Source organism: Papio anubis, chromosome 10, assembly GCF_008728515.1.
Source record: "Papio anubis isolate 15944 chromosome 10, Panubis1.0, whole genome shotgun sequence".
NCBI classification, from domain to species: domain Eukaryota; kingdom Metazoa; phylum Chordata; class Mammalia; order Primates; family Cercopithecidae; genus Papio; species Papio anubis.
In genome coordinates, this window is record NC_044985.1 from 52911207 (window position 1) to 52934786 (window position 23580).

Below are 23580 nucleotides of genomic sequence, written 5' to 3' on the forward strand. Positions count from 1 at the left end.
CCTAGCATAGGCAGCTAAGGAGCTAGGCCGACATAGGCATGGAAAAGACAGTGAAATTCTATTACTTCTGGGGAATATTTTCCAGTATGTACTTATATACACTCTGGCTCCAACACTCAGGACAATTAAAAATGAGAAATATACGGTTTGCTTCCTTTCTATGAAAGTTTGTATATATATGCATAACAGTTTGGTTAGCAAGCTCCTTCTATTCATGGAAAGTATTATCTGAAGTGGGAGGCTGAGAGTCTTGCTGTGTTCCACATAAACCAAGTTAATTAACCAAAATCTTGTCTCATTAGAAAACTCCCATCCCTTGGAGCCTTGAAGGTCAATGTCTGTACAAGGGCTAGAGAGGCACGGAGGAGAGGGGAAAGAGAGCCTTACTTTTCATTGTTAGCGCACAAGAACTGGGTGCTGGAGCACATGGGCATGCAGTAGGTGCTGCCACTCAGCTGAAGGGTGCGGAAGTCATCTGGACACTCGCAAGTGAACCCTTTTCCTCCTGGTTTGATGAGGCAGAGATGAGAACAGCCACCATTGTTGGTACCACAGGGATTGCTCACTAGTGGAAAAGGAAGAAAATATATGTTCATTTGCTTAAAGAGAATATCAAGCACAGATTAGCTGATTACACATCTTGACATTAAACTTATCACCTCTTAGAGAATTTAAAAAAACCCAACTATCCTAGATGTATGATTTTCCCAAAAGTTCTTAAATAAAACGGATGATAGAGTTATACAAGCAACAATCATGTGCTTTAAGAAAGCTCATTTATGTGCTACCAGAAGTGCGCTATACCCACTGGTGTTTCTGACTAGAAAAGATGTGTTTCTCCAAGTCTTGGGACAGCAGGCAGTAAAATTAGCTTATATTCATTTGCCTAGACCTAGGTTAAAGTTTTAATTTCCAACAGATCCTTTATTCATTCCCGCATTCTAAGTATATAGGTAACAGAAGTTTGGCCAAAAATAACGTGGATGAATAAACTGAGCATCATCTTTACTAATTTTCCAGGTCACCACTTTGAGATGAATATTTACTTGAACTTCTAATAAAAATTATATGAAGAATATTAACTCCAGAAAGAAATAACTAAATTTCTTTATTTTGCTAATTCTCATTTTTCCTTAATTCCAAGTTTATTATATGTTTTAGCAAGACATCACAACAAAGCAGACCCACAAAAACCAGTCTATCCCCAAAATATACTCCAGACCTTTACTAGATTATCTCTAAATCATAAAGTTGCTTTAATTGCGTAAAAAGGGATATAAGTTTACAATCTGATAAAAACAAGTTCTCTTACTTAAAAAACACTAAAACGCACTGCTCTTGACATTATCTTCTAGAAGATAACCATAATATCTATTTTATACACAATATCATATGCATTTATTTAGTATTTAGTATTTAGGGCTGAAATGCCATATTTTTAATTCCTTTAAAATACTTCAGTCCTCCCATAGAAATAGAAAAAGTAAATATGGCAACATAATAACTGTTAAATCTTATCAAAAACAAAGGGAAAAAAAGATGATCTTGAAGAATTTAGCGAGTTTTAAGAAAAAGAAGAGTTCTAGGTAGTCTTTCCAGGGAAGAGGGATAAACTCTCAAGATACTTGCCTACTGTCAATTTTCAGCATATGCTTTGAAGAACACACTGACAAGTAACCACAAACTCTTTGTAAATCATAAAGTTCATGCTTAAAGACAATCATGACATGCACATAACCCAAGGCAACTATGCCAAACCCCTCAGTCACCTACTCACCAATGGGCTGCCTATATGGATGGTAAACATGGATGTCAAATGGTCTGTGTGTTGTGTTCACCAGTGTCTGTCTATTTGATCCATCGTATTTGTTTCCCTTTTCCACTGTCCTTGTATTCCAATCTGTCCAATAAATAGTGTCTTCAAAAATGGTAATAGCAAAGGGGTGAGGCAGTGTCCCATCATACACTGTGTGTCGACGGTGGCCCTCCAAATCAGAGTACCTGCAGCAGTAAGCAGAAACAGTTACGTGATGAAGGTAATCCCTCTCCTCTAATGTCTTGCAGGATAAACGAATTCACAAATCAACAAAATTCTACCTCCTAGAGATAACATAAGTTCAGATCCTCAAAACTCCTAGTCTTTAATTAAAACAAAAACTAAAATTAAAGGATTTATTTGAATTGAACAAAAGATGTAGAAGTGAAAAGGCAATGCTTAACAAAATAGGAATAGTGTCAGGAGTTTAAATAATCACTAATTCCTAACCACAGCTGCTTTTCTGCAGATGAAGCTGGTATAGCTATTGTAGGTTTACAGCCTCTTATGTTGATGTTCCTCATTAAGCACCCTTTTGATATCCTGGGGTGAACACCATTCTTGTTTCTTCCAACACCGTTGGAAGAAATCAGAAGACAGCAATATTGTACTGGAATTCTACCTTCTCATTAACATTCCGGAGGGGACGCTATTCTAGGAGATAGTTGGGTTCTCAGTATAACCTGAGGGGAACACAACTTAGAGGCCTGCAGGGTTAACTTTGCAAACACCAGCAGGACATTTATTATTAATCGTGCCATGGCACCATTAGCGAATACTTTTCCAGATGAACAAACCTCCAGAGAAGGTTCTCTGATTTCAATATATTACAGAGGATCCACAGCCAAATTCCCAAGTCCTCTCAGTTCCAAGGGCTTTCATTACTATGGGTCTATATCACAAATCATTTCTAAAATAGTGACAATTTAATATTTTAAAAATTTGGAACATATCCTAAAATTCAAACAGGAGATAGAACAAGCTATCAACTAAGAAACCTGATAATGTTAGCCATGCAATGTTAAAAATATTTCCTAAAATATAATTTATGGTAACTTATAGAAGCCATAGGAAAACTTGAAGATGTGCTTGACCTCTGTTGATACGGATGCAGGTAAATGACCAGAAATCAGTCACAATCTGATTTATTTATTTATTTATTTATTTATTTAGAGACAGTCTCACTCTGTCGCCCAAGCTGCAGTGCAGTGGCACAATGTTGGCTCCCTGTGACCTCCTCCTCCTCCTGGGTTCAAGTGATCCTCCTACCTCAGCCTCCTGGGTAGCTGGGACTACAGGCAGGTGTCACCACATCCAGCTAATTTTTGTAATTTTTGTAGAGACAGGGTTTTGTCATGTTGCCCAGGCTGTTGTTGAACTCCTGAGTTCATGCAATCTGCCCTGCTCAGCCTCCCAAAATGCGGGGACTATAAGTGTGAGCCACTGCACCTAGCCACCATCTGTTTTTTTAAAAAAATCATAGACCAGAAAGTAGTCCTGAGACGTTCCCTTTCGGTTCCTTTGTAATCTCTGTAGAGACACCTCAGATACCTCTATGAGCATTTTTTGTCAAGAGTAGAACTACACGGCCATGCGTGGTGGCTGACGCCTGTCATCCCAGTACTTTGGGAGGCTGAGGCAGGCAGATCACCTGAAGTCGGGAGTTCAAGATCAGCCTGACCAACATGGAGAAACCCTGTGTCTACTAAAAATACAAAATTAGCCAGGCGTGATGGTGCATGCCTGTAATACCAGCTCCTTGGGAGGCTGAGGCAGGAGAATCGCTTGAACCCAGGAGGCGGAGGTTACAGCAAGCTGAGATCATGCCATTGCACTCCAGCCTGGGCAACAAGAGCAAATCTCCATCTCAAAAAAAAAAAAAAAAGTAAGAGTAGAACTACAGGCACAGCTCCAATGATGTGTTGGTGCATCCCAAGATGTACAAGGAATCAATTGGATGCTCTATAAAAATCTATTGCTTTATGTGTCTATGAAATATATTTCTGAACACAGGCATTGCTACCTCTCCAAGAGGTAACCAATTTAACATGGCTCATGAATATTAAAGTTTCCTTTATTCCCAGATCACAGTGCCTCATATTATGATTTGACTTTTAGACTGAAATCTACTGCCTAAATTTTATAATCCATCTACACAAATAATCTATATTGGATTGTATCAAAAAGTAAACAGAGTACTGTACAACTAGAAAATTCCTTTTTTCGTCTCTAATGCTCCTGGAAACACTGTCTAAAGGTACACTGAGTGAAACCTACTAAGCTTTCAAAACCAAGAAAAATCTATAGGATCCAAAGAACAATAAAAGTCAGTTAGAAAATTGTTGAAACTCCTTTGAACATCTTGATGCTTCTACTAATTCAATATAGGATTGCATGGAAAGCTAACTCAGCTCTCTGATGTGCCTTTTAAGAGAGGATACACACACTGTGGGAAGGGCTAAGAGTATTACCATCAGTATATCACATCAAAATGGTACAAGTAAACTAGAAATAATATTTCACTGCTTCTAATTAAAGTTAATCTCTACCCTAAGAGTGAGTTAGTATCTGCTACAGTAAATTCTGCAATGAGAATGCTAAGGGCTACCTTAGTGTAGCAAATGAACTAGTTCAAGGGAAAGTTCTGGAATTGATTAATTATGCCTGCCATGAGCACAGGAAGAAAGAGCACTAGCATGTGTGCCAGGTATTCCTTCTTTTCCAGTGGCATGTCCCAAGGGAATACGGTGTTAGAGAACTCCAAACTTTTCTACACTGACTTTGGCAGCAAAATAAACATAACAGAAGAAAGGAATTTCTAAAAATAAAATAAAATAAAAAACTTTGAAATAGCTCTACTGAATGAACAGCATTTCCATGCTTTTGAATGCAACAGGCTGTTCCTGGATCGCTATCCATAAATGCTTATGCAGAAGACATTACTATGGTCCAACTAGGCCATAACTAGCAAAATTCAAACTAAACCCTCAATATGGGTATTCTTGATTAACTGTTGATTAATAATGCATATCATCTTTTTTACAATGAGTATTTTTATTGAACAGTATATTTAACACACTTAAAAAAATTATCCTATTACCAGAAAGATGTAAATGCCTTATCATATTGGATTAATGTTAACAGACTCTACTGCTACCTAAAATACTGCATTGCACTTAACCATAAATGTGCCAAAGTATTTTAGGGAAAGTTTTCCAAATCCTTTTATTCTTTTCCTTTCCTCAAATACTAAAATTAATCATATATTTCATAGGGGAGAGCAAAATAAAGAGATAAAAAAATTAAGATGAGTTGCACACTGAGCTGACTACCATGGGGAGAGATTATTAGCTCCGTTTTCTAGATGAAAAAAAAAAAAAACAATAAGAAGTGAAAACACCAGGTCATAAACACTGATCCATATGATTTAAAAGTTCACCCTCTTTTTACTGCACCACCCCATAGAGCTCAGGAGTTTTAGTTAGAAGGGTGACTTCCTCCCAATGACTTCCAACAAACAGGTCAGTTAGACAATAGAGGGGACTGATAGACTGGAATTACAAGCTCTGATGTTTGAAATAAACAGTCACACAATTGTTTTATGCTTTTCTATGTACGTACTCTATGTAACCCAAGTGGGCATCTGCCCAGTAGAGTAGATCATTGGTGTAATCAATGGTGATGCCATTAGGCCACTCTAACTTGGTGGAGATAATCACAGACTTGTTGGTTCCATCCATGCCTACTCTCCCAATGTATGCGCGGTGACCCCAGTCTGCCCAGTAGATGTACCTGTCAGAGCAAACACAAAAGGTCAGTCCCTGATGCCAAAAGAAGTCAGTAGCCAAAATACACACCTTTTCTCCATTTAGAGAAATGGAGTCTGCATTCTGTAGAGCCCCTCAGAAAGGAAAGAGACTAACAGCAAATAATCTAAAAAAGATAAAGGAAGGGGACAATGTACAGAAAACGTTCACAAATAAACACAATTAACTGGATTTCAGTGGCTTTGACATAGAGAGTCCAGTAAAGAAATTGGTTTTCTAAAACCACAATTTTCTTTGCACACAGCCAAAATACAGGACTCGAAAAGTGCAAAAGTGTGTCAGGGCAAAGAAAACAGAACAGCTGATGATGATGATTTGAAGAAGCCATGCTTCTACTCATTACACTAAATGATTTACCAAGTAGGAAAAGCAGAAGACAAACCCCAGCAAGACATTGGCCTTGAGATAGCTATATGAACAGCCTTTTTGGTAACAGAGGCGGAATAAGGAGGTGAAAGAAAAGCCCAGGATTGCAAGGAGACAATACCCATATTGAGGGTGAAGGGCAAGTCCTCTGGGATTATCAAAGCAGAAGGTGTTGTTGGCATCCACACAGTGCTGGGCCAGCATGCGGCGGTGTCCACCATTGAGGTCAGAGACAAAGAGGCCATCCAGGCGGGCATCCAACCAGTAGAGCTTTCTAAAATGAAGAGCCAGGAGTTAACCAATACAGTCACTTTGTGAAATGGGACATATTTAGCCACCTAGTTTCCTATCCAAGCTACCTGAGAATCACAGACAGTTGTTAGAAGTCACCTTTCTTCAGGCAAATGAGGGCAGGGGAAAATAGGAAGTTGGTCTTCCTGCAGTGAGGCAACAAAGGGTGCAAGACTGTGTGCAATAATTCCCACTTTAAGGTGGTGTCATGTGGACAATACTGGGGACACACCTCATTCGACGGGGCTGGTTTTACTTTCCTCATGCAGCATAAGGCACCCTCTCCAGGCAACGCAAAGGCTTAGCAGAACAGGGAAGCAGAGGTGAGTATCATGAATTACAGTTTAAATGGTGGAGTCAAGGAAACAGACTTGTCTAAGTGTGTCACTGAAACTGCACAGAGAAACTCTGAATTATGACATCCTTAAGATAAAGATTATGACACCCTTAGGATAAAGAGACATCCCTGCCTCTGTCAGACAGGCTGTCAAAATGAGTTTCTTAACCTGTGACACGTTTTACTTAATCAAACCTAAGAAGCTTTAGAAACATATTAGGATCTGTTAGAAACTGCTACCGCAAGGATATTTCTGTTATAAATATATTTTTATTCAATAAAATTTATTTTTCTTATAAGGTAAGTGTTCTGAACCCAAGGTCTTTACCCAGAATCAGAGAAGCCCGCTTTGGGGATCTGTGTACTTTCTAAAGGGGCCCACGGTTTTCACCAGAGTCTTATAGTATCCATAACCTTCCAAAGGGTTAAATGCCCCTATAATGAGAAGGTCATTTAGGATTCGATAACCAATTCCAACCAGAAGGAGAATGATTTCCCTTCCAAAAGACCTGAATGCCTCTTTGCAATAAGTATGCCCTTACCCATTCATGCTGGATATCTGAATAGTTGGGATAGTAACATCGCTTTAGGCTTGAGCAAGAAGGAATGAGTATCCATATATGTATAAGTCTTGCCAGTTAATTCACTTGGGTAAATGACTAAATCCTGATTAAAGAGATGGCTATAACCTTGGATTCCATCACTAGACACTAAGAACAGTGACAATAATAGTAGCTAACTATTGAACACTTGCTAAATGCCAGGCCTTAGACCAGGGACTTTTAAAAACATTACATTATTTCAGATCACAACAGGCTTAGAAGGAGTTGCTATTATTATTCTTGTTGTATTATTATTCCTGTTGCTATTACCATTCAAGTCCTGGTAGACTGGATACCCCATAGGGCACTCTACTCTGTTGAGCTTACTGTTTTCCCATTAATTTCTCTTTATTCCACAGTCAAAAGACACCCTGTGAACAGATTCTTCTCAAGAAAGCATGGAGAAGATATTCCATATCCACTACTGGAAAAATTAAGATAACTGAGAGCCAACAGTATCTTCCAATGTACATAATAGTGGTTTAAAAAGTTATATCAAATGGAAACCAAACACCCTAGTGTTGACAGCAGAAATCTTTATTAATATTGGAGAAGAAAAATTGTTGCTAATTTCAGTGTAGCTAGTATCTCAGAACTGCCCCCTACCAAAGTAAACATAACTGAGCTCCATTCTGCCTTTGTGCTTTCAGGAACATTGATCCTGGTTGTGCACCCTCCTGGACTTTCAAGAAAAGTTTACCCTACCCTCACCTAGACTTTCTTGCCCATCTTCCTCACATGTATTTAATTCTCTTCTGATCAAGAACACACCTCAATAGAGAGGAAAGTAGCTGAAATCCAAGAGAAATGTCATTCTAGCAGTTTCTGAGAGAGAGGGCTGAATGACAATATCTTATAGTTCAAATATTGTTTTTTCTGCACTGGAACAAAGGATGGTGACAAGAACAGTACCATGTTCAGTTCTGTTCCTGGAAATCATTAATCACTATACTTTTTGACACGTAGGATATGTGAAACAGGAACTGATACATACAATAGGAATGCTTAGTCAATGTTTCATTCATTATTCAGCAAGCACTCAGCACCTATGTCAGGCCAGCTACTGGTCAGGGAGAACTGGGAAGCCAACTCTCCCCACCCACTTTAGGATCTTTACCCTTAAGGGGGTCAAATAGGAGGATGTGGAGAGGAGTCCTCTGGAGGTCTAGGTTGACTGCAACAAGAATCTTTATAGCATAAGTGCCTGCAGATTGATGTCTATTGACCACAAGGCCAATTAGTTTATGCTGCCAAGAATCTGATAGATTTGATATTCAATAGAAATGTTAAGAAGTGTGGTTGATCTGGTAGTTTAGTTAAAATACCACTGGCCTGCCTTAAAGCCTGTCAGTTTCCAGAAGGGCAATCTCAAAACAAGAGTCTGTGTCAGCCATTCTCCAGTTCTCATGACCAGCCCATGCTGGGAATGACTAGCATTGGTTGGTTTTTTTGTTTCATTTTGTTTTTGTTTTTTTTTTTTGAGACAGGGTCTCACTCTGTCACTCAGGCTGGAATGCCATGGCATGTTCTTGGTCTCTGCAAACTCCATCTCCTAGGCCTAAGGGATCCTCCTACCTCAGCCTCATGAGTAGCTGGGATTACAGACATACATCACCATGCCTCGCTAATTTTTTCATTTTTCATAGAGACAGGTTTCGCCATATTGTCCAGGCTGGTCTTGAACTCCTGGGCTCAAGTGATCCTCTCACCTCAGCCTCCCAAAGTTCTGGGATTACAGGCGTGAGTCACTGCTCGCGGCCAATGACTAGTATTGTAAGCAAGCCTATGCACTTCAGGAGAGCAAGGGCCATGTCTGCCTTGTTCCCCTCAAAACCCCTGCTGCTTGTCATCACACTGGGCATGTGGGAGGGACTCAGGAAGTGACGACTGTGAATGCACCGGTGAATGCATGAATTGTCCCTTCATATCATCTCCAGTTAAGTGAATGGCCAGCAACAGTGAATTCTCTTCCCTTGCAATTCTTTCCATAAAAATGATACTATAAATTTTAAAATAATTAGATACTCTCTTCTGTATCTCTCATTTGAGTATCAGATACAAAGCAGAAAATAAACCTGCAGAAACATTGAATGTATCTGCATATTAACCCAAGTTGAAAAATTAATTTCCTATCAACATGAAAACATGGTTAGAATTTTTTTTTTTAATTTTTAACTTTTAAAAAGCTCATCAGTGTTTTCTTACCTGGAAACCCACTCTACAGCCAGACTTTCTGCAGCTGGTAGTCTGTGGTTTATGATTGTCTCCTTGTTTGTCTTATTCAGAAACATTCTCTCAATGACTTGCCTCTGTGTATCAATCCAGTACAATCTCTTTTCTACTCGGTCAAAATCTAATGCCACAACATTGCCCAGTCCTTCCAAGATGAGGGAGTAAAAATAGCCATCTATAGTTAGATTTCTCAAATAGTAACGGTTGCTAAAAATGAGATAGGGTTCGATGTTACTGTTTTGCCGGCAGGTCTTTCCATCTGGTTCTCGGAGGTAGCCTGGGGCACACTTACAGATGTAGGAGCCTATTACATTCTCACACTTCTGGCTACAGACAAAAGGCGTCTCTGTGCATTCATCAATATCAACACAAGTCCGCTTGTCAGACATAAGCTTGTAACCAGGACGACAGGAACAATAGAAACTGGTTAAGGTGTCTGTGCAGTTGTGATCGCAGCCACTGATTGAAGGGTCATGGCATTCATTAACGCCTGTAGGTAAAAGGCAATTCTTAGAGATCCTAAAATATCAACAACCAACTCACTATAATGGTTCAAAGTCAACATTCTACTAAATAGTGCCAATTCTTAATGAACCATGCTAAGACAGACAACAGAGACTTCCAAATACTGTGGATTATTGAAAAGTCACTATTTTTCAACTTCCTCACCAACTTACTCCTTCATCAGCAGTTTAAACAACTAATATAGGAGAAATGAGAAAGAAGAGGAGAAGAAAAGAGGCTGGCCAGTGTGCTGGTCAAACAGGGCTCAGGCAAAATTTTCTAAATGCTCTGATTTGTAGCATCTTCCAGTGTGACTGCTCACACCATGGTCAAGCTCAGGCTTCCAGTGTGACATCACTGAACACGGAACCACAAAGAGATACACACATTTGCCTCTCACAAGATGGCATCAGCTCAACACTAGGTGCAACACAACACTACATGTCCCTCTGGCTAGTCCTGTAACACGTGGGCAACCTCATCCAAAAATGATCTACAGAGGGAGGAGTGCATGTTCTTATTAGTTCTCTATTCATCAAGGAGCAATAGATTAAAACTTCATGCACTGCAAAATCCATGATCCAAATATCAGACCAAGCTCTGCCACTAGTTTACCGTGCACCCCCCAAACAATTCATTTCCTGTCTATGGGCTACAGTCTTATCATCTGCAAAGAGAAGAGGGTACAGAAGATCACTAGGACTCCTTCTAGTTGTAAGAGTGAGTGTTTCATAGGTTTGGAAGAGACCTAATGAGATCACTTCCTCTTCAAACTAAAAATTTTAATTTCAATTATGTACTATTGGGAATTTAATTCTTACAGTTTAGGTAAGGCAAAATTAATTAAAATGCAATGGGAATCTATATGAATTAGGACTAAACATTTAAAACTTCCATATGATTTTTGTATAAATGTATAATATAGCACGTTTTTCTTAATTATTAAATGGTTTTTGAAACTTTGGTAGAAATTTGTAGAAGTTTTTCTTACAACGGAACAAAAGCCAGTTTTAGATGATTTTTAAATTTTTTTCATTTTTTTTCTTCAACTTTTATTTTAAGTTCAGGGGTACCTGTGCAGGATGTGCAAGTTTGTTATAACAGGTAAACACACACCATCGTGGTTTGCTGCACAGATTTTTTTAATATTATGCCTAGATATTCTCTTCTCTACATTTCCACAGCAGTTTCTGTCTAGCATTTAATTTTAATGTTATTTCATATGAATCTTATCTTTCATATAAGGACAAAAACTACATTATATCCTTCCAGGTCAATTAGGCAAAGACTTTCAACGAGTACTGACGATTAACCAGTGAAATAAAGAAAACAAAATAAATGAAATGACATAGTCTCTCTCTCAAAGTATTTAAATTGTTATTACAGAGACAATACCAACATACATGAAACAATGATTACCAGGATTAAACACCACAAACAGGATGAATTGCCAATATTATGGAGTTCAAGATGGTGCTAAGCAAAAAAATACCCATGTTATGGATTCTCAACTGCTTTACTTGCGGTGGTTGGGGTGAGAGGGGTATTAAACTCTCCCATTCAATTACCTGAGGACAAAAATGAAGAACAGGCCAAGGAGTCCTAGCAGAGGGATGCTTCAGGCAAAAAGTCATTACAGGGATTCAAGAGAATCAACATGGTTCTCTTCATTCTCGAGTACCTTATTTGGCAATGTTAAATGATGGCCTGAATATTTGTCCATCTTCTGTTCTCTCTAATGACTATCTAAGTAAAGAATTGGTCCAAAAAAATGTGTGTCCCCATCTTATATACCAAAAAACCTTGGTACCTTTTGCTATACCAGGAATAGTGATTTTATGGTAACTTTGTAGTTAGAGGACAGGTTGGAAAGTCTAAGTCATAAAGGGTTAAGAATCCATATTCAGTCTCCCCTGTATCCTTTCCCCAAATCCTCTGTTGTACTCACCACAGCCTTTCTCATCGCTGTTGTCCAAACAGTCATCCAGGTGGTTGCAGAGTTTCATCATCTCAATGCAGCGCCCATTGTCACACTTGAACTCATGAGGCGGACACGTGGGTTCTGGGGTGTGGCACAGGTGCATCAGCTCATCAGATCCATCTCCACAGTCATTATCCTCATCACAGACGAAGGTTTTACTAATGCAGCGCCCGTTCTGACAGGTAAACTGATTCTGCTGGCAGGTCTGGTATAAGCAGCCCCTCTCATCACTATAGTCACCACAGTCATTGTGCCGGTCACACCTGTATCATGAGATCCAGTACCACTTTTAGAGAGGTTGACAATAAACCTCAACTGTTACCCACTTGGAGCTTTGTTTCCTTCTCCATCTACCTAAATGCCAGATCAACCATTTTAAAAACATCACCAGTGTCCCACCAACATGGGACATGTACACATATGTAACAAACCTGCACGTTGTGCACATGTACCCTAGAACTTAAAGTAATATAATAATAAAAAAAAGATCACCAGTGTCCTTGGTCCCCTTTCCCCCAACATCTTCATCTACCCCACTAATCACCAATTCCAGAAGAATCCAATATTTGGCATTCCATACAACTTCCTCAGGGGCTGGCTGCTACCATTAGAAATGCTACCATTAAATGCTACCATTTAATAGCTATAGACCATTAGGAGGTCTATAGCCATTAAAAATAATTGTATTCATTTTTCCCTTAGTTGATAAACTAATTAAATACAACTTTTGTAATTTTGGCATACATCAGATCTATGAGACAGCTTATGAACACTGGCACTATCTATGTTCAACAGATAATGAGATAGCCAGTGGGTACTGTACTGGCAATGTACTGGGTAATCACATGATAAAAGTGCCCATACCCAAGTGGATACTCATAGGGTGAGTGCCACATATTATAAATAATATTATTGGGTGTGTCCTCTAAGAACACATATCTTCCCACTGGAATAACGTTTACATTGTTAGTCCTGTTCCTTCCATCTTTCATTACACTCTTGCCATCTATCATGAGATGTGAGTCTTCGTGGTGATGTAAATGAAAGCAAGCTAGTAGGTTAGTATGGCACACTGGCAAAGGAAGAAGGCATACTGTACTACTAGAAGCTATCTCGAGACCTAACATACGCAGGCATCATTATAACAATATAGTTTCCTGAAGTTCTGTGAGCCAAACTGGCCTTTCTTCTCCATATTACTCCAAGATCCCATAAAAGTTATGATGCCTAAAGGGGGTCTCACATAAGCATAAAGGAATCTTTGATAGGAATGAACAAAGCTAATGGTTTTGAACAATTTAGCATAGAAAGCATAGGAGTGACACATAGAGCATTACGAGATGTGAAAGCAACAACGGTGAATGTGGTCAGTTTTACAACTGACCTATAACTAGGCCTGCTAACCAGCACTGCCATCCATAAACCCAGGGCCTTGTCAACATGATTTACAGCAAAATGTGTGCACGTAATTGTGAAGAAAGCTGTGGTCAAGGCAGACTGGCTTGGCTCCATTTGGTCTCCCGGGAGCTATTTAACTCATTTCCAAATGGTTTGAAAACACCAATGCTTTCCTTTCTCTAATTTAGATCCAATGCATGAGGAAAAACAAGTCACCAAGCAAATCACCAAGCTTTCAGACACTATTGCAATTCAGTATTCTCGCTCACCCCCAAATTGTCGTCCCTCAGTCTTATCATCTATGATTTTCAGCAGCATCAGTAATGAGTCAAGAGGAAAAAAAAAAAAAGTCAATAGGAAAAATCATCTCCTGTCCCACTGTACAAAATGGAGAGCACACTTTCTGCCAAGCAAGCAAGGAGATGCACACTAACAGCACACCTAGTGGAGGCTACTCCAGACACACAGATTTTGGACTTATTTAAAAGCTGATAGCTCAGGTTTTCAAACAAACAGTATTTTTTTTTCTCTTCTACTGTAGTCCTTTCCAAGGAAATTCAGAAATCTCAAGAAAAAAAAGAAAGAGAGAGAGAGAGAGAAAGGGAGAGAAAGTGAAGGAAGGAACAAGGGAGGAAGAAAGAAAGGGAGGGAGGAAATGTTACTGTGCTGTGAGGTCATAGTAACGATAAAGGAAGAACCCAGTAAGCTCAGAATGGGGGGAATAAAGGAGATAACTTGGAGTCTGATCAAAATCAACACCTGCTACAGTTCTTGTGCCTAGAGTCTAAGCCTAGGTATTCAGAACATATTTACATCTAAGACTAATGCTATTAGCTATTTACCAAATTCAGAAAAACTATAGAAGTGCAACACAATAGAACTCTTGAGCAGTAGGGAGAAAATACAGACAAAGAATTATCCACTTTAGCTGCAAAAAATAAAAATCTACACTTTACATCCATATTACTTAAATACAAACAAAGCATATTCTACTGCAGCTTCACTACAAAAGAAGACAGCTCCATCTCTTCAATGTCTTTGGATTGTCAGTTCACAAACTGCCACCTCTCAGCAATGTCCACTCATCAGAGGATGAATCACACACAGAGTATATTTTCTTGATAGCATTTATCCACTTGTTAAATTACTGCTGAGTCCCTGCTTCTTCACCTCCTCCTTCTTCCTCAGGACCACCACAATAAACACACAATCGTACACCACACTGGACTCCAGTGGTACATTAGCGCCTGTTGATGAGCCGTCCGCCCCTCCAGTCAATGGCCCCTGCGACTCTGCTGCTCTGATCTTGTGCCTACTTAGTATATCTTTCCCATTGTCTTCCTTCGTATGCTGTAAACTGGCCATTCCTGTTGCTCTCAATGTGCCTGTGTGTCCCTTAACAGTCCTTGGCACAAGCAGTACCTCTTCATGGCTCCAGTTGTGCCCAAATGCCTAAGACATACTAAGTCCTACTATGTCAAACTCACCTTCCACCTTGAGCAAGCTCCTTTCTGGACTCCCCTACTTTTGCTAATGCTCTTACTATTCTCCTAGTCAATCAGGATTGAAACTTACAAATTGTTCTTCTTCTCCATTTCCTTCCATAATCCAAATATTTGTTAAGTGAGATGACGAGAAGTTGGGACGTTAAGAATGTATATGAACTATTTGAAGAGGCCCATTTGGAGAAAGAGGTAAGAAGTCAAACAGTGGAACATTGCAGGAGAGGTCCCCCAAACCAGCAGGCTGTGAGCCGAATCTGTTTGACCCACACAGTGTTTTAAGAATTTTAAAATTTGCTTCCAGCTTTAAAATCAGACTATTTCATATGAAAATCCAGATTTCCAACTTCTCTCAAAAACAGCATCAGAAAATCTGGCCTCCCAGCCCTCCTGCATGATATTGATCAATGTCTGCATCCTTAGTTGGAGACATTGTCTCAGTTCACTCCACCTGCCTCTCCTTGACCCTGAGCCTAACAGCCAAGCTCTATTTATCACCATGCTTATGCTGTTATTTTTCTTATAGCAGAGAAAGGAGAGTGAAACCATTCTTGTAATACCAATGCCTCTACTCCAAGTGGAAAATTAAGCGGGTCACCAGCTTCAAGAAAGAATTCTTACCTCAAGCCCTCTCCACTAATCTCCCCGGCCCCCTTTGCAAGGCCAGATTCTGTCTTTCACAGGCCCTAGGCATTTTTGCCTTCTTGGGCTCCTTCCTCCATAAAAATATCAAAAATTGTATTTAATTTTAAATTGTTAATGATATTATATATTAACAATTTATTTAAGTATCTAACTTCTTTTCATTTTAATGCAGTCATACTGTATAAACCCAGATATGTTAATATTATATATTAAAATACTTTCTTTGATGTAAAAGGTTTTTTTTTCCTCTTGATTTTAAAAGGAATCCAAACATTTTCATAGGCCACCAAAAGCAACATGGGCCCTGGGCACTGTGGCCACTGTGCCTAATAGGTAAGTAAGCCCAGCCCCCATGGACATTTGAGGCTTGCTGGGTAACTTTTGAATCCTCAATTCACCTGAATATCTCTGGGATACACAGTCCGTAACCACAGGTGAATTCATTTTCAGAGCAAGTTCTCCTGGTGCAATTCTGATTCTCATCGTAGCCATCAGTACAATCCACATCGCCATCACAGACCCAAGACTGGGGAATGCACCTCCTGTCCGGAGGTCTGTCATTTACACAGAGGAACTCGGAATCCGAGCAGTTTTGATTCTCTGAAACCAAAGCACGCAAGAATCAGAAAGCATGAGAGCTCAGTGCAGCAGTTAATTCTCTTTTCTTTAATGTTACTTACCATTCTAAGGATGAAAGGAAATGGGAGGAAAACACGTAGACAAATTACATTGCTACTATAATAATAGATCATAATACAAATACCTCCAAAGGTTCCATTTTAATTGCTTTGGACCCTGGCTTTTTAAAAGAAATCAATATAATAAAACATCTCATTTATTTTTCCATAAAATACATTAGAATGGTCATACTTTTTTCCTTAGGGCTTCAGAAAACCACTACCATTTTGTTAATTGGACACCAAACGCCTTATATTTTGGTAATTTTTTTAGTTTACAAAGTATAATCACACAAGCACAATGTGAGATAGGTATTTTTACACCAGTTGTATAGACGAGAAAACTAAAGCCCAAGATGGTTAACTGGATGTCTCAAAGTCATAGAACTACGTGAAGAGCTAGGGCTTCAAACCTAGGTCTTTCTCCTCCAAATTTGGTGCTTTTTCAACTACATTATAGCTACCACCCCAAGCAGTATTGGGGTGGAGAGGAAAGGCATATGTTAACAGAGTTGTCAGAAACCATGATGCTATGAGGAAAGAGATGAGATACTGACATCGAGTCATTAGTGTCCACAAAACAAAAGAACAGGTGTTTTATCCAGTCTCATTGCGGGTGAATAGGAAACAAAAGAAAGAAGGAGATGTTGGTAAAGACAGCTGGGAGAAATACACACACCACAATCCATGTATGTGCAGCTGTCAACCACCCATGTCAGTGGACAGGGTGGATAGAGTAAATGTGGAGTTGTGACCCACCCCCACAGTGACAACACAGGAGGGTGCCATCAGATGCAAGCAGCAGGGAGTCACTGAGTCTATTGCCCTACCATAGAAAGACATTCTGATTAATTCTTGGACTAGCTAAGACTTCCATACCCTGTTGGTAATGAAAATGATGTTCCATTTTCTACTCAAGAGGCGTAACACCCCTCCCTCCATACGGCTTTAAGGTGATGAAGGAAACTAGAAGCAGTCCATTGTTATACTGTGAAGGTTGCTATTAAGAGTGGCCAACCACTGGGTGCAGTGGCTCACGCTTGTAATCCCAGCACTTTGGGAGGCCAAGGCAAGAGGACTGCTTGAGCCTAGTAGTTTGAGACTAGCCTGGGCAATATAGTGAGACCTCATCTCTACAAAAAAATATAAAAAATCAGCCAGGCATGGTGGTGGGCCTATGATCCAAACTACTTGAGAGGCTGAAGGAGGAGGATCGCTGGAGCCTGGAAGGTGGAGACTGCACTGAGCCATGATCCCGCCACTGCACTCCAGCCCGGGCAACAGAGTAAGACCTTGTCTCAAAAAATAAAAAATAAAAAATAAAGTAGCCAACCAAGTATTTGTGGGTTTTTTTTTTTCCCTAGAAATGTAGGACGTTACATCCATTAGCCAAATGTAAGAGAAAGAAAGTAAACATAAAGTCATTTCTCATTACTCTGAAGCATTTAAGTGGATGATATCAAACACTCCCAGCATAGAGAAACAAAGGTAACATTCTATCAGTGTCCATTCAATTAAGAAATCTTCGATCGTACTCTCCAAACACAGAAAAACAACTCTACTGCGTTTCCCTGGAATGTGACTCTGCAGAGGAATTAATCAGCTTCACTTACGACACTGGTGCCTTTCATCCTCATCACTCATATCCCCACAGTCATTATCACCATCACAGATCCATTCGCTTGGGATGCACCTCCCCCGATCACACTTGAACTCATCGGCGAGGCAGGTTCGCTCAGGGTGACCTGAAAAGATCAATAGCGTTCTCAGTGAAAAGAGTGGTTTGCAGTCCAGGAATCTGGAGACAAGCTGGCTGGAGCATGGGTTGTCTAGACAACCTGAACCAGAGCATTATTTTATTATATACATCTCGGGTAGTCCTCCAATAAGACTAGTACCAGTGACCAACAGTTTAAGATAACAGCAGTCAACTGATAGTGCAAAACCCTAATTATCTTTGGTGACTAAAATGAGATACAATATTCCCTTATGGGTATGGTAGAGAAAGAACATTTCTTTTCCCAGGGAAGATGGGAATTACCTACTATTTCACATTTCTATTTTAAAATCTACTTTTCATCCAAAACCATTTTGTTTCGTGCAAACTCTCCCCGGCCTGCACTCTCCATCCCCGCTTCCTTGCTCCCTTTCCTTCTTTCCATAACACTTACCACCATCTGTCAACATACTAGACAATTTACTGATTGATTGCCTGTCTCCCCTCTTTAGAATATTAGCCCATTTGGGCAGGGATTGTTGTCTTATTCACTGACACAGCCCAAAAGTTCCTAGAACATGGCTGTTCAATAAATACTGAATTAAAATAAGTCACTCTTCCACTTCAAATTAGCCATCACTGATTCAGATTCTTTAACCCTAACCCCACATGTTCCTATTTAACTAATCAAGGTGTCATAGGCTCCCAAACCCAGGGTGTACTGGAATTAGCCTAAGGCGAGAGAAAATATAATTGCAACTGATAAAGACATAGCCTAATCATAACAGTAAGAAGAAACAGGCTCTTTTAGAAGCTGCTATGAAAAGTGTGCACGTTGATCCAGACCTATTTTTTTGTTGTTGAGACAGTCTCACTCTGTCACCAAGCTGGAGCACAGTGGCGCAATCTTGGCTCACTGCAACCTCTGCCTCCCGGGTTCAAGTGATTCTCCTGCCTCAGCCTCCCGAGTAGCTAGGACTACAGGCACCTGCCACCACGCCCGGCTAATTTTTGTATTTTCAGTAGAGACAGGTTTCACCACGTTGGCCAGGATGGTCTCGATCTCTTAACCTCGTGATCTGCCCACGTCGGCCTCCCAAACTGCTAGGATTACAGGCGTGAGCCACCACACCCGGCCTGATCCAGATTTCTTGAAGAGATCTATCCCCTTTGACACAGCAGCACCACTTGTGGACATCTAGACCAAATGGATCTTTCCACATGTGCACAAAAAGGTTTCTAAAAGGATGTTCATTCTGGCACTGTTTTTCATAGCGAAAAAATGGAAACAACCTAAATGTCCAACCACTAGGAAAAGGATAAAAATACATGGAGACCATTCATATTTCAAAGTATTCTTTGGCAGTGTACAGGAATGAGGCAGGTCTGCATTTGCTGACATGATATTAAGCTTAAAAAAATAAAAGCTAATTGCAGAAAATATGTATAGTTACACCCCATCTGTTTTTTTTAAAAAAAACTATATATCAAGATATATAAAAGATAAAAGTAAGGAGAATTCACACCCATCCTTAATAGTGATTATCTTTGAGGAGTGAGGGGATTGGAGAAGGATGAAAAAATGTAAATTTTACTTTTTTGCACATCGTATTATTTCTTTAAAATATATTTCTGAATATTATTACTTTACTACAATGAGGACATATTCATATGTAGGTTATATGCTTAAATTTTATTTAAATAGATCAGGTCATTGGTACTCATTGCTATTACTATGACTCTCATTACCATAGAGAAGTTTAAAAAGTCATATTAATTCTTCATATATGTGAACCAATAATTCACACATTTGAACCAATCTCTGAGACTATTCTACTCATCTAGTAGTTATTAATTATTTCTCTACAGGTCCTTAAAACTCTATGTGTCCTTTGCTTTCTATAAAACTTTCAGTGTTGGGGAAAAAGAACTTAGTGAAGCACTCCATATACCACCCTCCAACACAGAATTTAAACCTGAGAGAAAATTGGAATCAAAAATAGTTTGACTTCAGCTATAAAACTATACTAATGATCCTAAGAAAATATCCTGAAAATAAAATGTTTTAAATGTGGTGTTAATATTTACTGCAACAATATATACAATAGAAAAATAAAATAAAATAAACCTAATGTTTAATAATAGAGGCAGTCAACTTGATGATACTATAACCACTCAATGGAATATTATAGTCATTAAAAGGAGTATGAAGACAAGGATGAGCAAACTTTTTCTTAACTAGGTAGTAAATATTTTAGGTTTACAGGCCCTATGGTCTCTGTTGCACCTACTGGACATAACCATTGTAGAAGGACAGCAGCCATAGATGTTATGGGGCTGCATTTGAGTAAAATGCTATCTATAAAGACAGGCAACTGGCCCACAGCCATAGTTTTGTGACTCCTAAATAGCAATATGATTTATTGACAGGTTTTTTAAAGCAAAGTAGAAGATTGTATTTTTATATTTTTACAATGATGTAAAAAAATGTGCACGGATATAGATTAGAATTTGTGAAGGCCAATAGCAGACTCCAAATGTAAACAGGGCATAACTGTCCCCAGGAATACAACCAAAGGCCCCTGCAACTTCTTGGGCCTCTTGTGCACAGAGACAGAACAGGAAGAGGATGCATGCCCCTAATATGCTCCTTCCGCATGTATATTACTCCAATCACTTTTGGGTCTTCTGACAGCTTTCTGGGCCAGCACTCAACCAAATTCAGAAACTTCAATTGAGAGTCAACTAAAATTAAGTTCTACCAGCTAAGCACTGTATTAGGTGCATCACCAATATAATTTCATTTTATCAGCTTTAATCAGCAGCTGCCACATCCTGATCAGCTCCCCACACCGTGCTCTGCACTAACAGGTCTTTAATGAATATCCGCTGAGCAGTGTCAGCATTCCAGATGAAAGCTGGGACAGGAAGTGCAAGCATTCAGCAGTCATGACCCTGGTCTGTATTTGAAGTGGTTGGAAGAGACTGAAGTTGTCTAGCTGCATCGTGATGTTTTTCATGCTTGCTTACTCTCTTACCGCAAGAGGCAGGTTCATCAGAGGCATCAGAACAATCTATTTCCTGATCGCAATACCAATGTTGAGGAATACAGCGCCCGGATGTGCATTGGAACTCACTGCTGCTGCACGTGTGAGTGGCTGCAGGAGGGAAAGAAGATAAAACTCATGAGCAAAACGCAAGCATGTTCCCATCAGTCTTAACCTGCCTCTATCTCTGAGCTAGATAATAGTTACCAAAAAAGAAAGACTAAGCCTGGAAAATGGGTGTTTGTGTAAGCTTTCTGTGGGGAGGGAGAAGTACGGGAGACAGAAGGAAGTCAGTCCTGCCCCAATTCCCCAATTGTTTTTTCTGGATTCCAGAAATCAAAAAAAAAATATTGTATTTGTTAGAAATACCAAGGAACTATCTTTGTGATAAATGAAATCACAAATTATAAGTCTTGGTTTTATTTTTTCTACTATAATGTAAAATTAAATAAATTCCATTGCAATAATAATTAAAAGCAAAACAATAATATGACCATATCTAAGTTCCCTCCACACACAACCTTTTAGCCATGTTAGATAATAATTCTAGAAAGTTGGCAAAGTTATCTTCTTATTCATCCTTGGAATACCAGACTTTTAGTTGAGTAAGTGGGAACTCTGCCTATGTTTGAACATTGACTCTTTTCTCGAGTAACTTTAGGTAGCTCTGGTCATATGCATTTTCCAAATTGTTATGTGGGTGCACATCTAATTAAAGTCTTGCAATTATTCTGGTCTATGAGGCTCTCTTGCTTTGGCCCCTGATATCTGATGATTTGCCAGAGGAGAACCGACATGGAAGCAGAGGTCCCCGGAAAGTCAGCAATAACTCCTATCTGTCTAGCCCTATCTGGTGGCGGCATCCTGAATTCTGCTTCCTTGTGCTGCTGTTATTACAACAGATTCCTCTTCCTGTGCTGTACCCTAGCATGGTGACAAATAATTATGATGTCCTTTGGTTTTCTTGGGAGGGGACCATTGACAAGAGTTTAACTACATATACCCAGAACAGGGAAGGGCAATCACTAAATCCTTTTTTTTTTTTGAAGGCGGTCACCGGCTCTGTAAGCGCCCAGGCTGGAGTGCAGTGGCGGATCTCAGCTCACTGCAAGCTCCATGCCTCCCGGTTCCGCGCCATTCTCTGCCTCAGCCTCGGTAGCTGGGGCGACGAGCCATGCCTCGCCCGGCTAGCTTTTTTTGTATTTTTTAGTAGAGACTGGGTTTCACCGTGTTAGCCAGGATGGTCTCGATCTCCTGACCTCGTGATCCGCCCGTCTCGGCCTCCCAAAGTGCTGGGATTACAGGCTTGAGCCACCGCGCCCGGCCTAAATCCTTAAATTATGTGACTATAGTAATAGTCTCAAAGTTATCAAACTTAAGAAAGGCTTTTTAATTTGAGCTGTAAATACAGGAAATTGTTTGAATGAACCAAATTGCTAAATATGAAATAGAGATTTCTGAAATTGAAATGTACCTAGGAGATATAAAGATACTTTCAGTTACTGGTCAGGCACGGTGGTTCACACTTGTAATCCCAGAACTTTGGGAGGCTGAGGCGGGTGGATCGCTTGAGCCCAAGAGTTCCAGACCAGCCTGGGTAACACAGCGAAACCCCATATCTACAAAAAATACAAAAATTAGCCAGGCGTGGTGGCACATGCATGTAATCCCAGCTACTCAGGAGGCTGAGGTGGGAGGATGGCTTGATCCCAGCAGGCGGAGGTTGCAGTGAGCTGTGATCATGCCACTGCACTACAGCCCAGGTGACAGAGTGAGGCTGTCTGGAAAAAAAAATTGTTTTCAGTTACTAATAGCCACTATAATAATATTAAGAGTAAATTATAAAGGTTTAACAGGCAAATTCTGCCTAAGTAGATGAAGGTGAAAGGCTTTCAACACTGGGAGAAATGGCTCTCCAATAGTAGCAGATCTCTGGAAGAAATATTCGGGGTCTGGGAATTCCAGCCAGGGAACAGAGAGAAAGAGTTTCTCATACCCATGCAATCACATACGAAAGCAGCTGCCTACCACCTCTACTTAGAAGGTCAATGTGAAATGACAATTGAAATCAGCCCAGATACGCAAGCTTCATATTTTTGTATTAGCTCACAACGTGCATCTCTGGAACAATGGAAAGAAAAGCAGTTTTATCTTACTCACTGCAATAAGTAGGGTTTTCATCACTGTTATCTCCACAGTCATTGTCTCCGTCACACAAATAAATGCGAGGAATACAAATATTTGAATTCTGACATTTCGTGTATCCAGACTGGCAAGTGCGATCAGCTTGAAAAACACAACCAGATAAATATTTGGAATATATCCACCAAATATGTATTATGAACAGTATCCATGCTAACAGATCTATTGTAGAAATCAAACCACTGGAAGGGCGGCATTTTCAAAGCTATCAGAAAGGCAGGATTCATGATACTTATGTTACTTATAGACTCTATAGTAAAAAGACATATTTCCAGCTGATACTGGGGAGAAGGGAGAGGAGATACTGATTTGTAACTTAAATCAACTGTTTTCATTAGTTAATAGTATCAACGAGAGTTCCAACTCTTGGTAAAATAAACTATGGCATTTCCACACAATGGAGTAATATGTAGCTATTAAAGGAATAGAGAAGATT

General features: G+C 39.7%; 1 protein-coding gene across 2 annotated transcripts in view; it reads right to left on the reverse strand.

Moving 5' to 3' along the window:
- LRP2 (LDL receptor related protein 2) overlaps positions 1 to 23580 on the reverse strand; it is a 213975-nt gene that overhangs the window by 46201 nt on the left and 144194 nt on the right. For both annotated transcript variants that reach the window (XM_021923700.2, XM_031651331.1), the window contains exons 45-54: positions 23103 to 23228; positions 20934 to 21053; positions 17792 to 17923; positions 15900 to 16101; positions 11924 to 12219; positions 9445 to 9961; positions 6131 to 6283; positions 5438 to 5608; positions 1778 to 2001; positions 388 to 565 (exon numbers count right to left, since the gene is read on the reverse strand). In XM_021923700.2, coding sequence (XP_021779392.2) covers positions 388 to 565; positions 1778 to 2001; positions 5438 to 5608; positions 6131 to 6283; positions 9445 to 9961; positions 11924 to 12219; positions 15900 to 16101; positions 17792 to 17923; positions 20934 to 21053; positions 23103 to 23228 — 2119 coding nt within the window. The remainder of the gene's footprint in view (positions 1 to 387; positions 566 to 1777; positions 2002 to 5437; positions 5609 to 6130; positions 6284 to 9444; positions 9962 to 11923; positions 12220 to 15899; positions 16102 to 17791; positions 17924 to 20933; positions 21054 to 23102; positions 23229 to 23580) is intronic.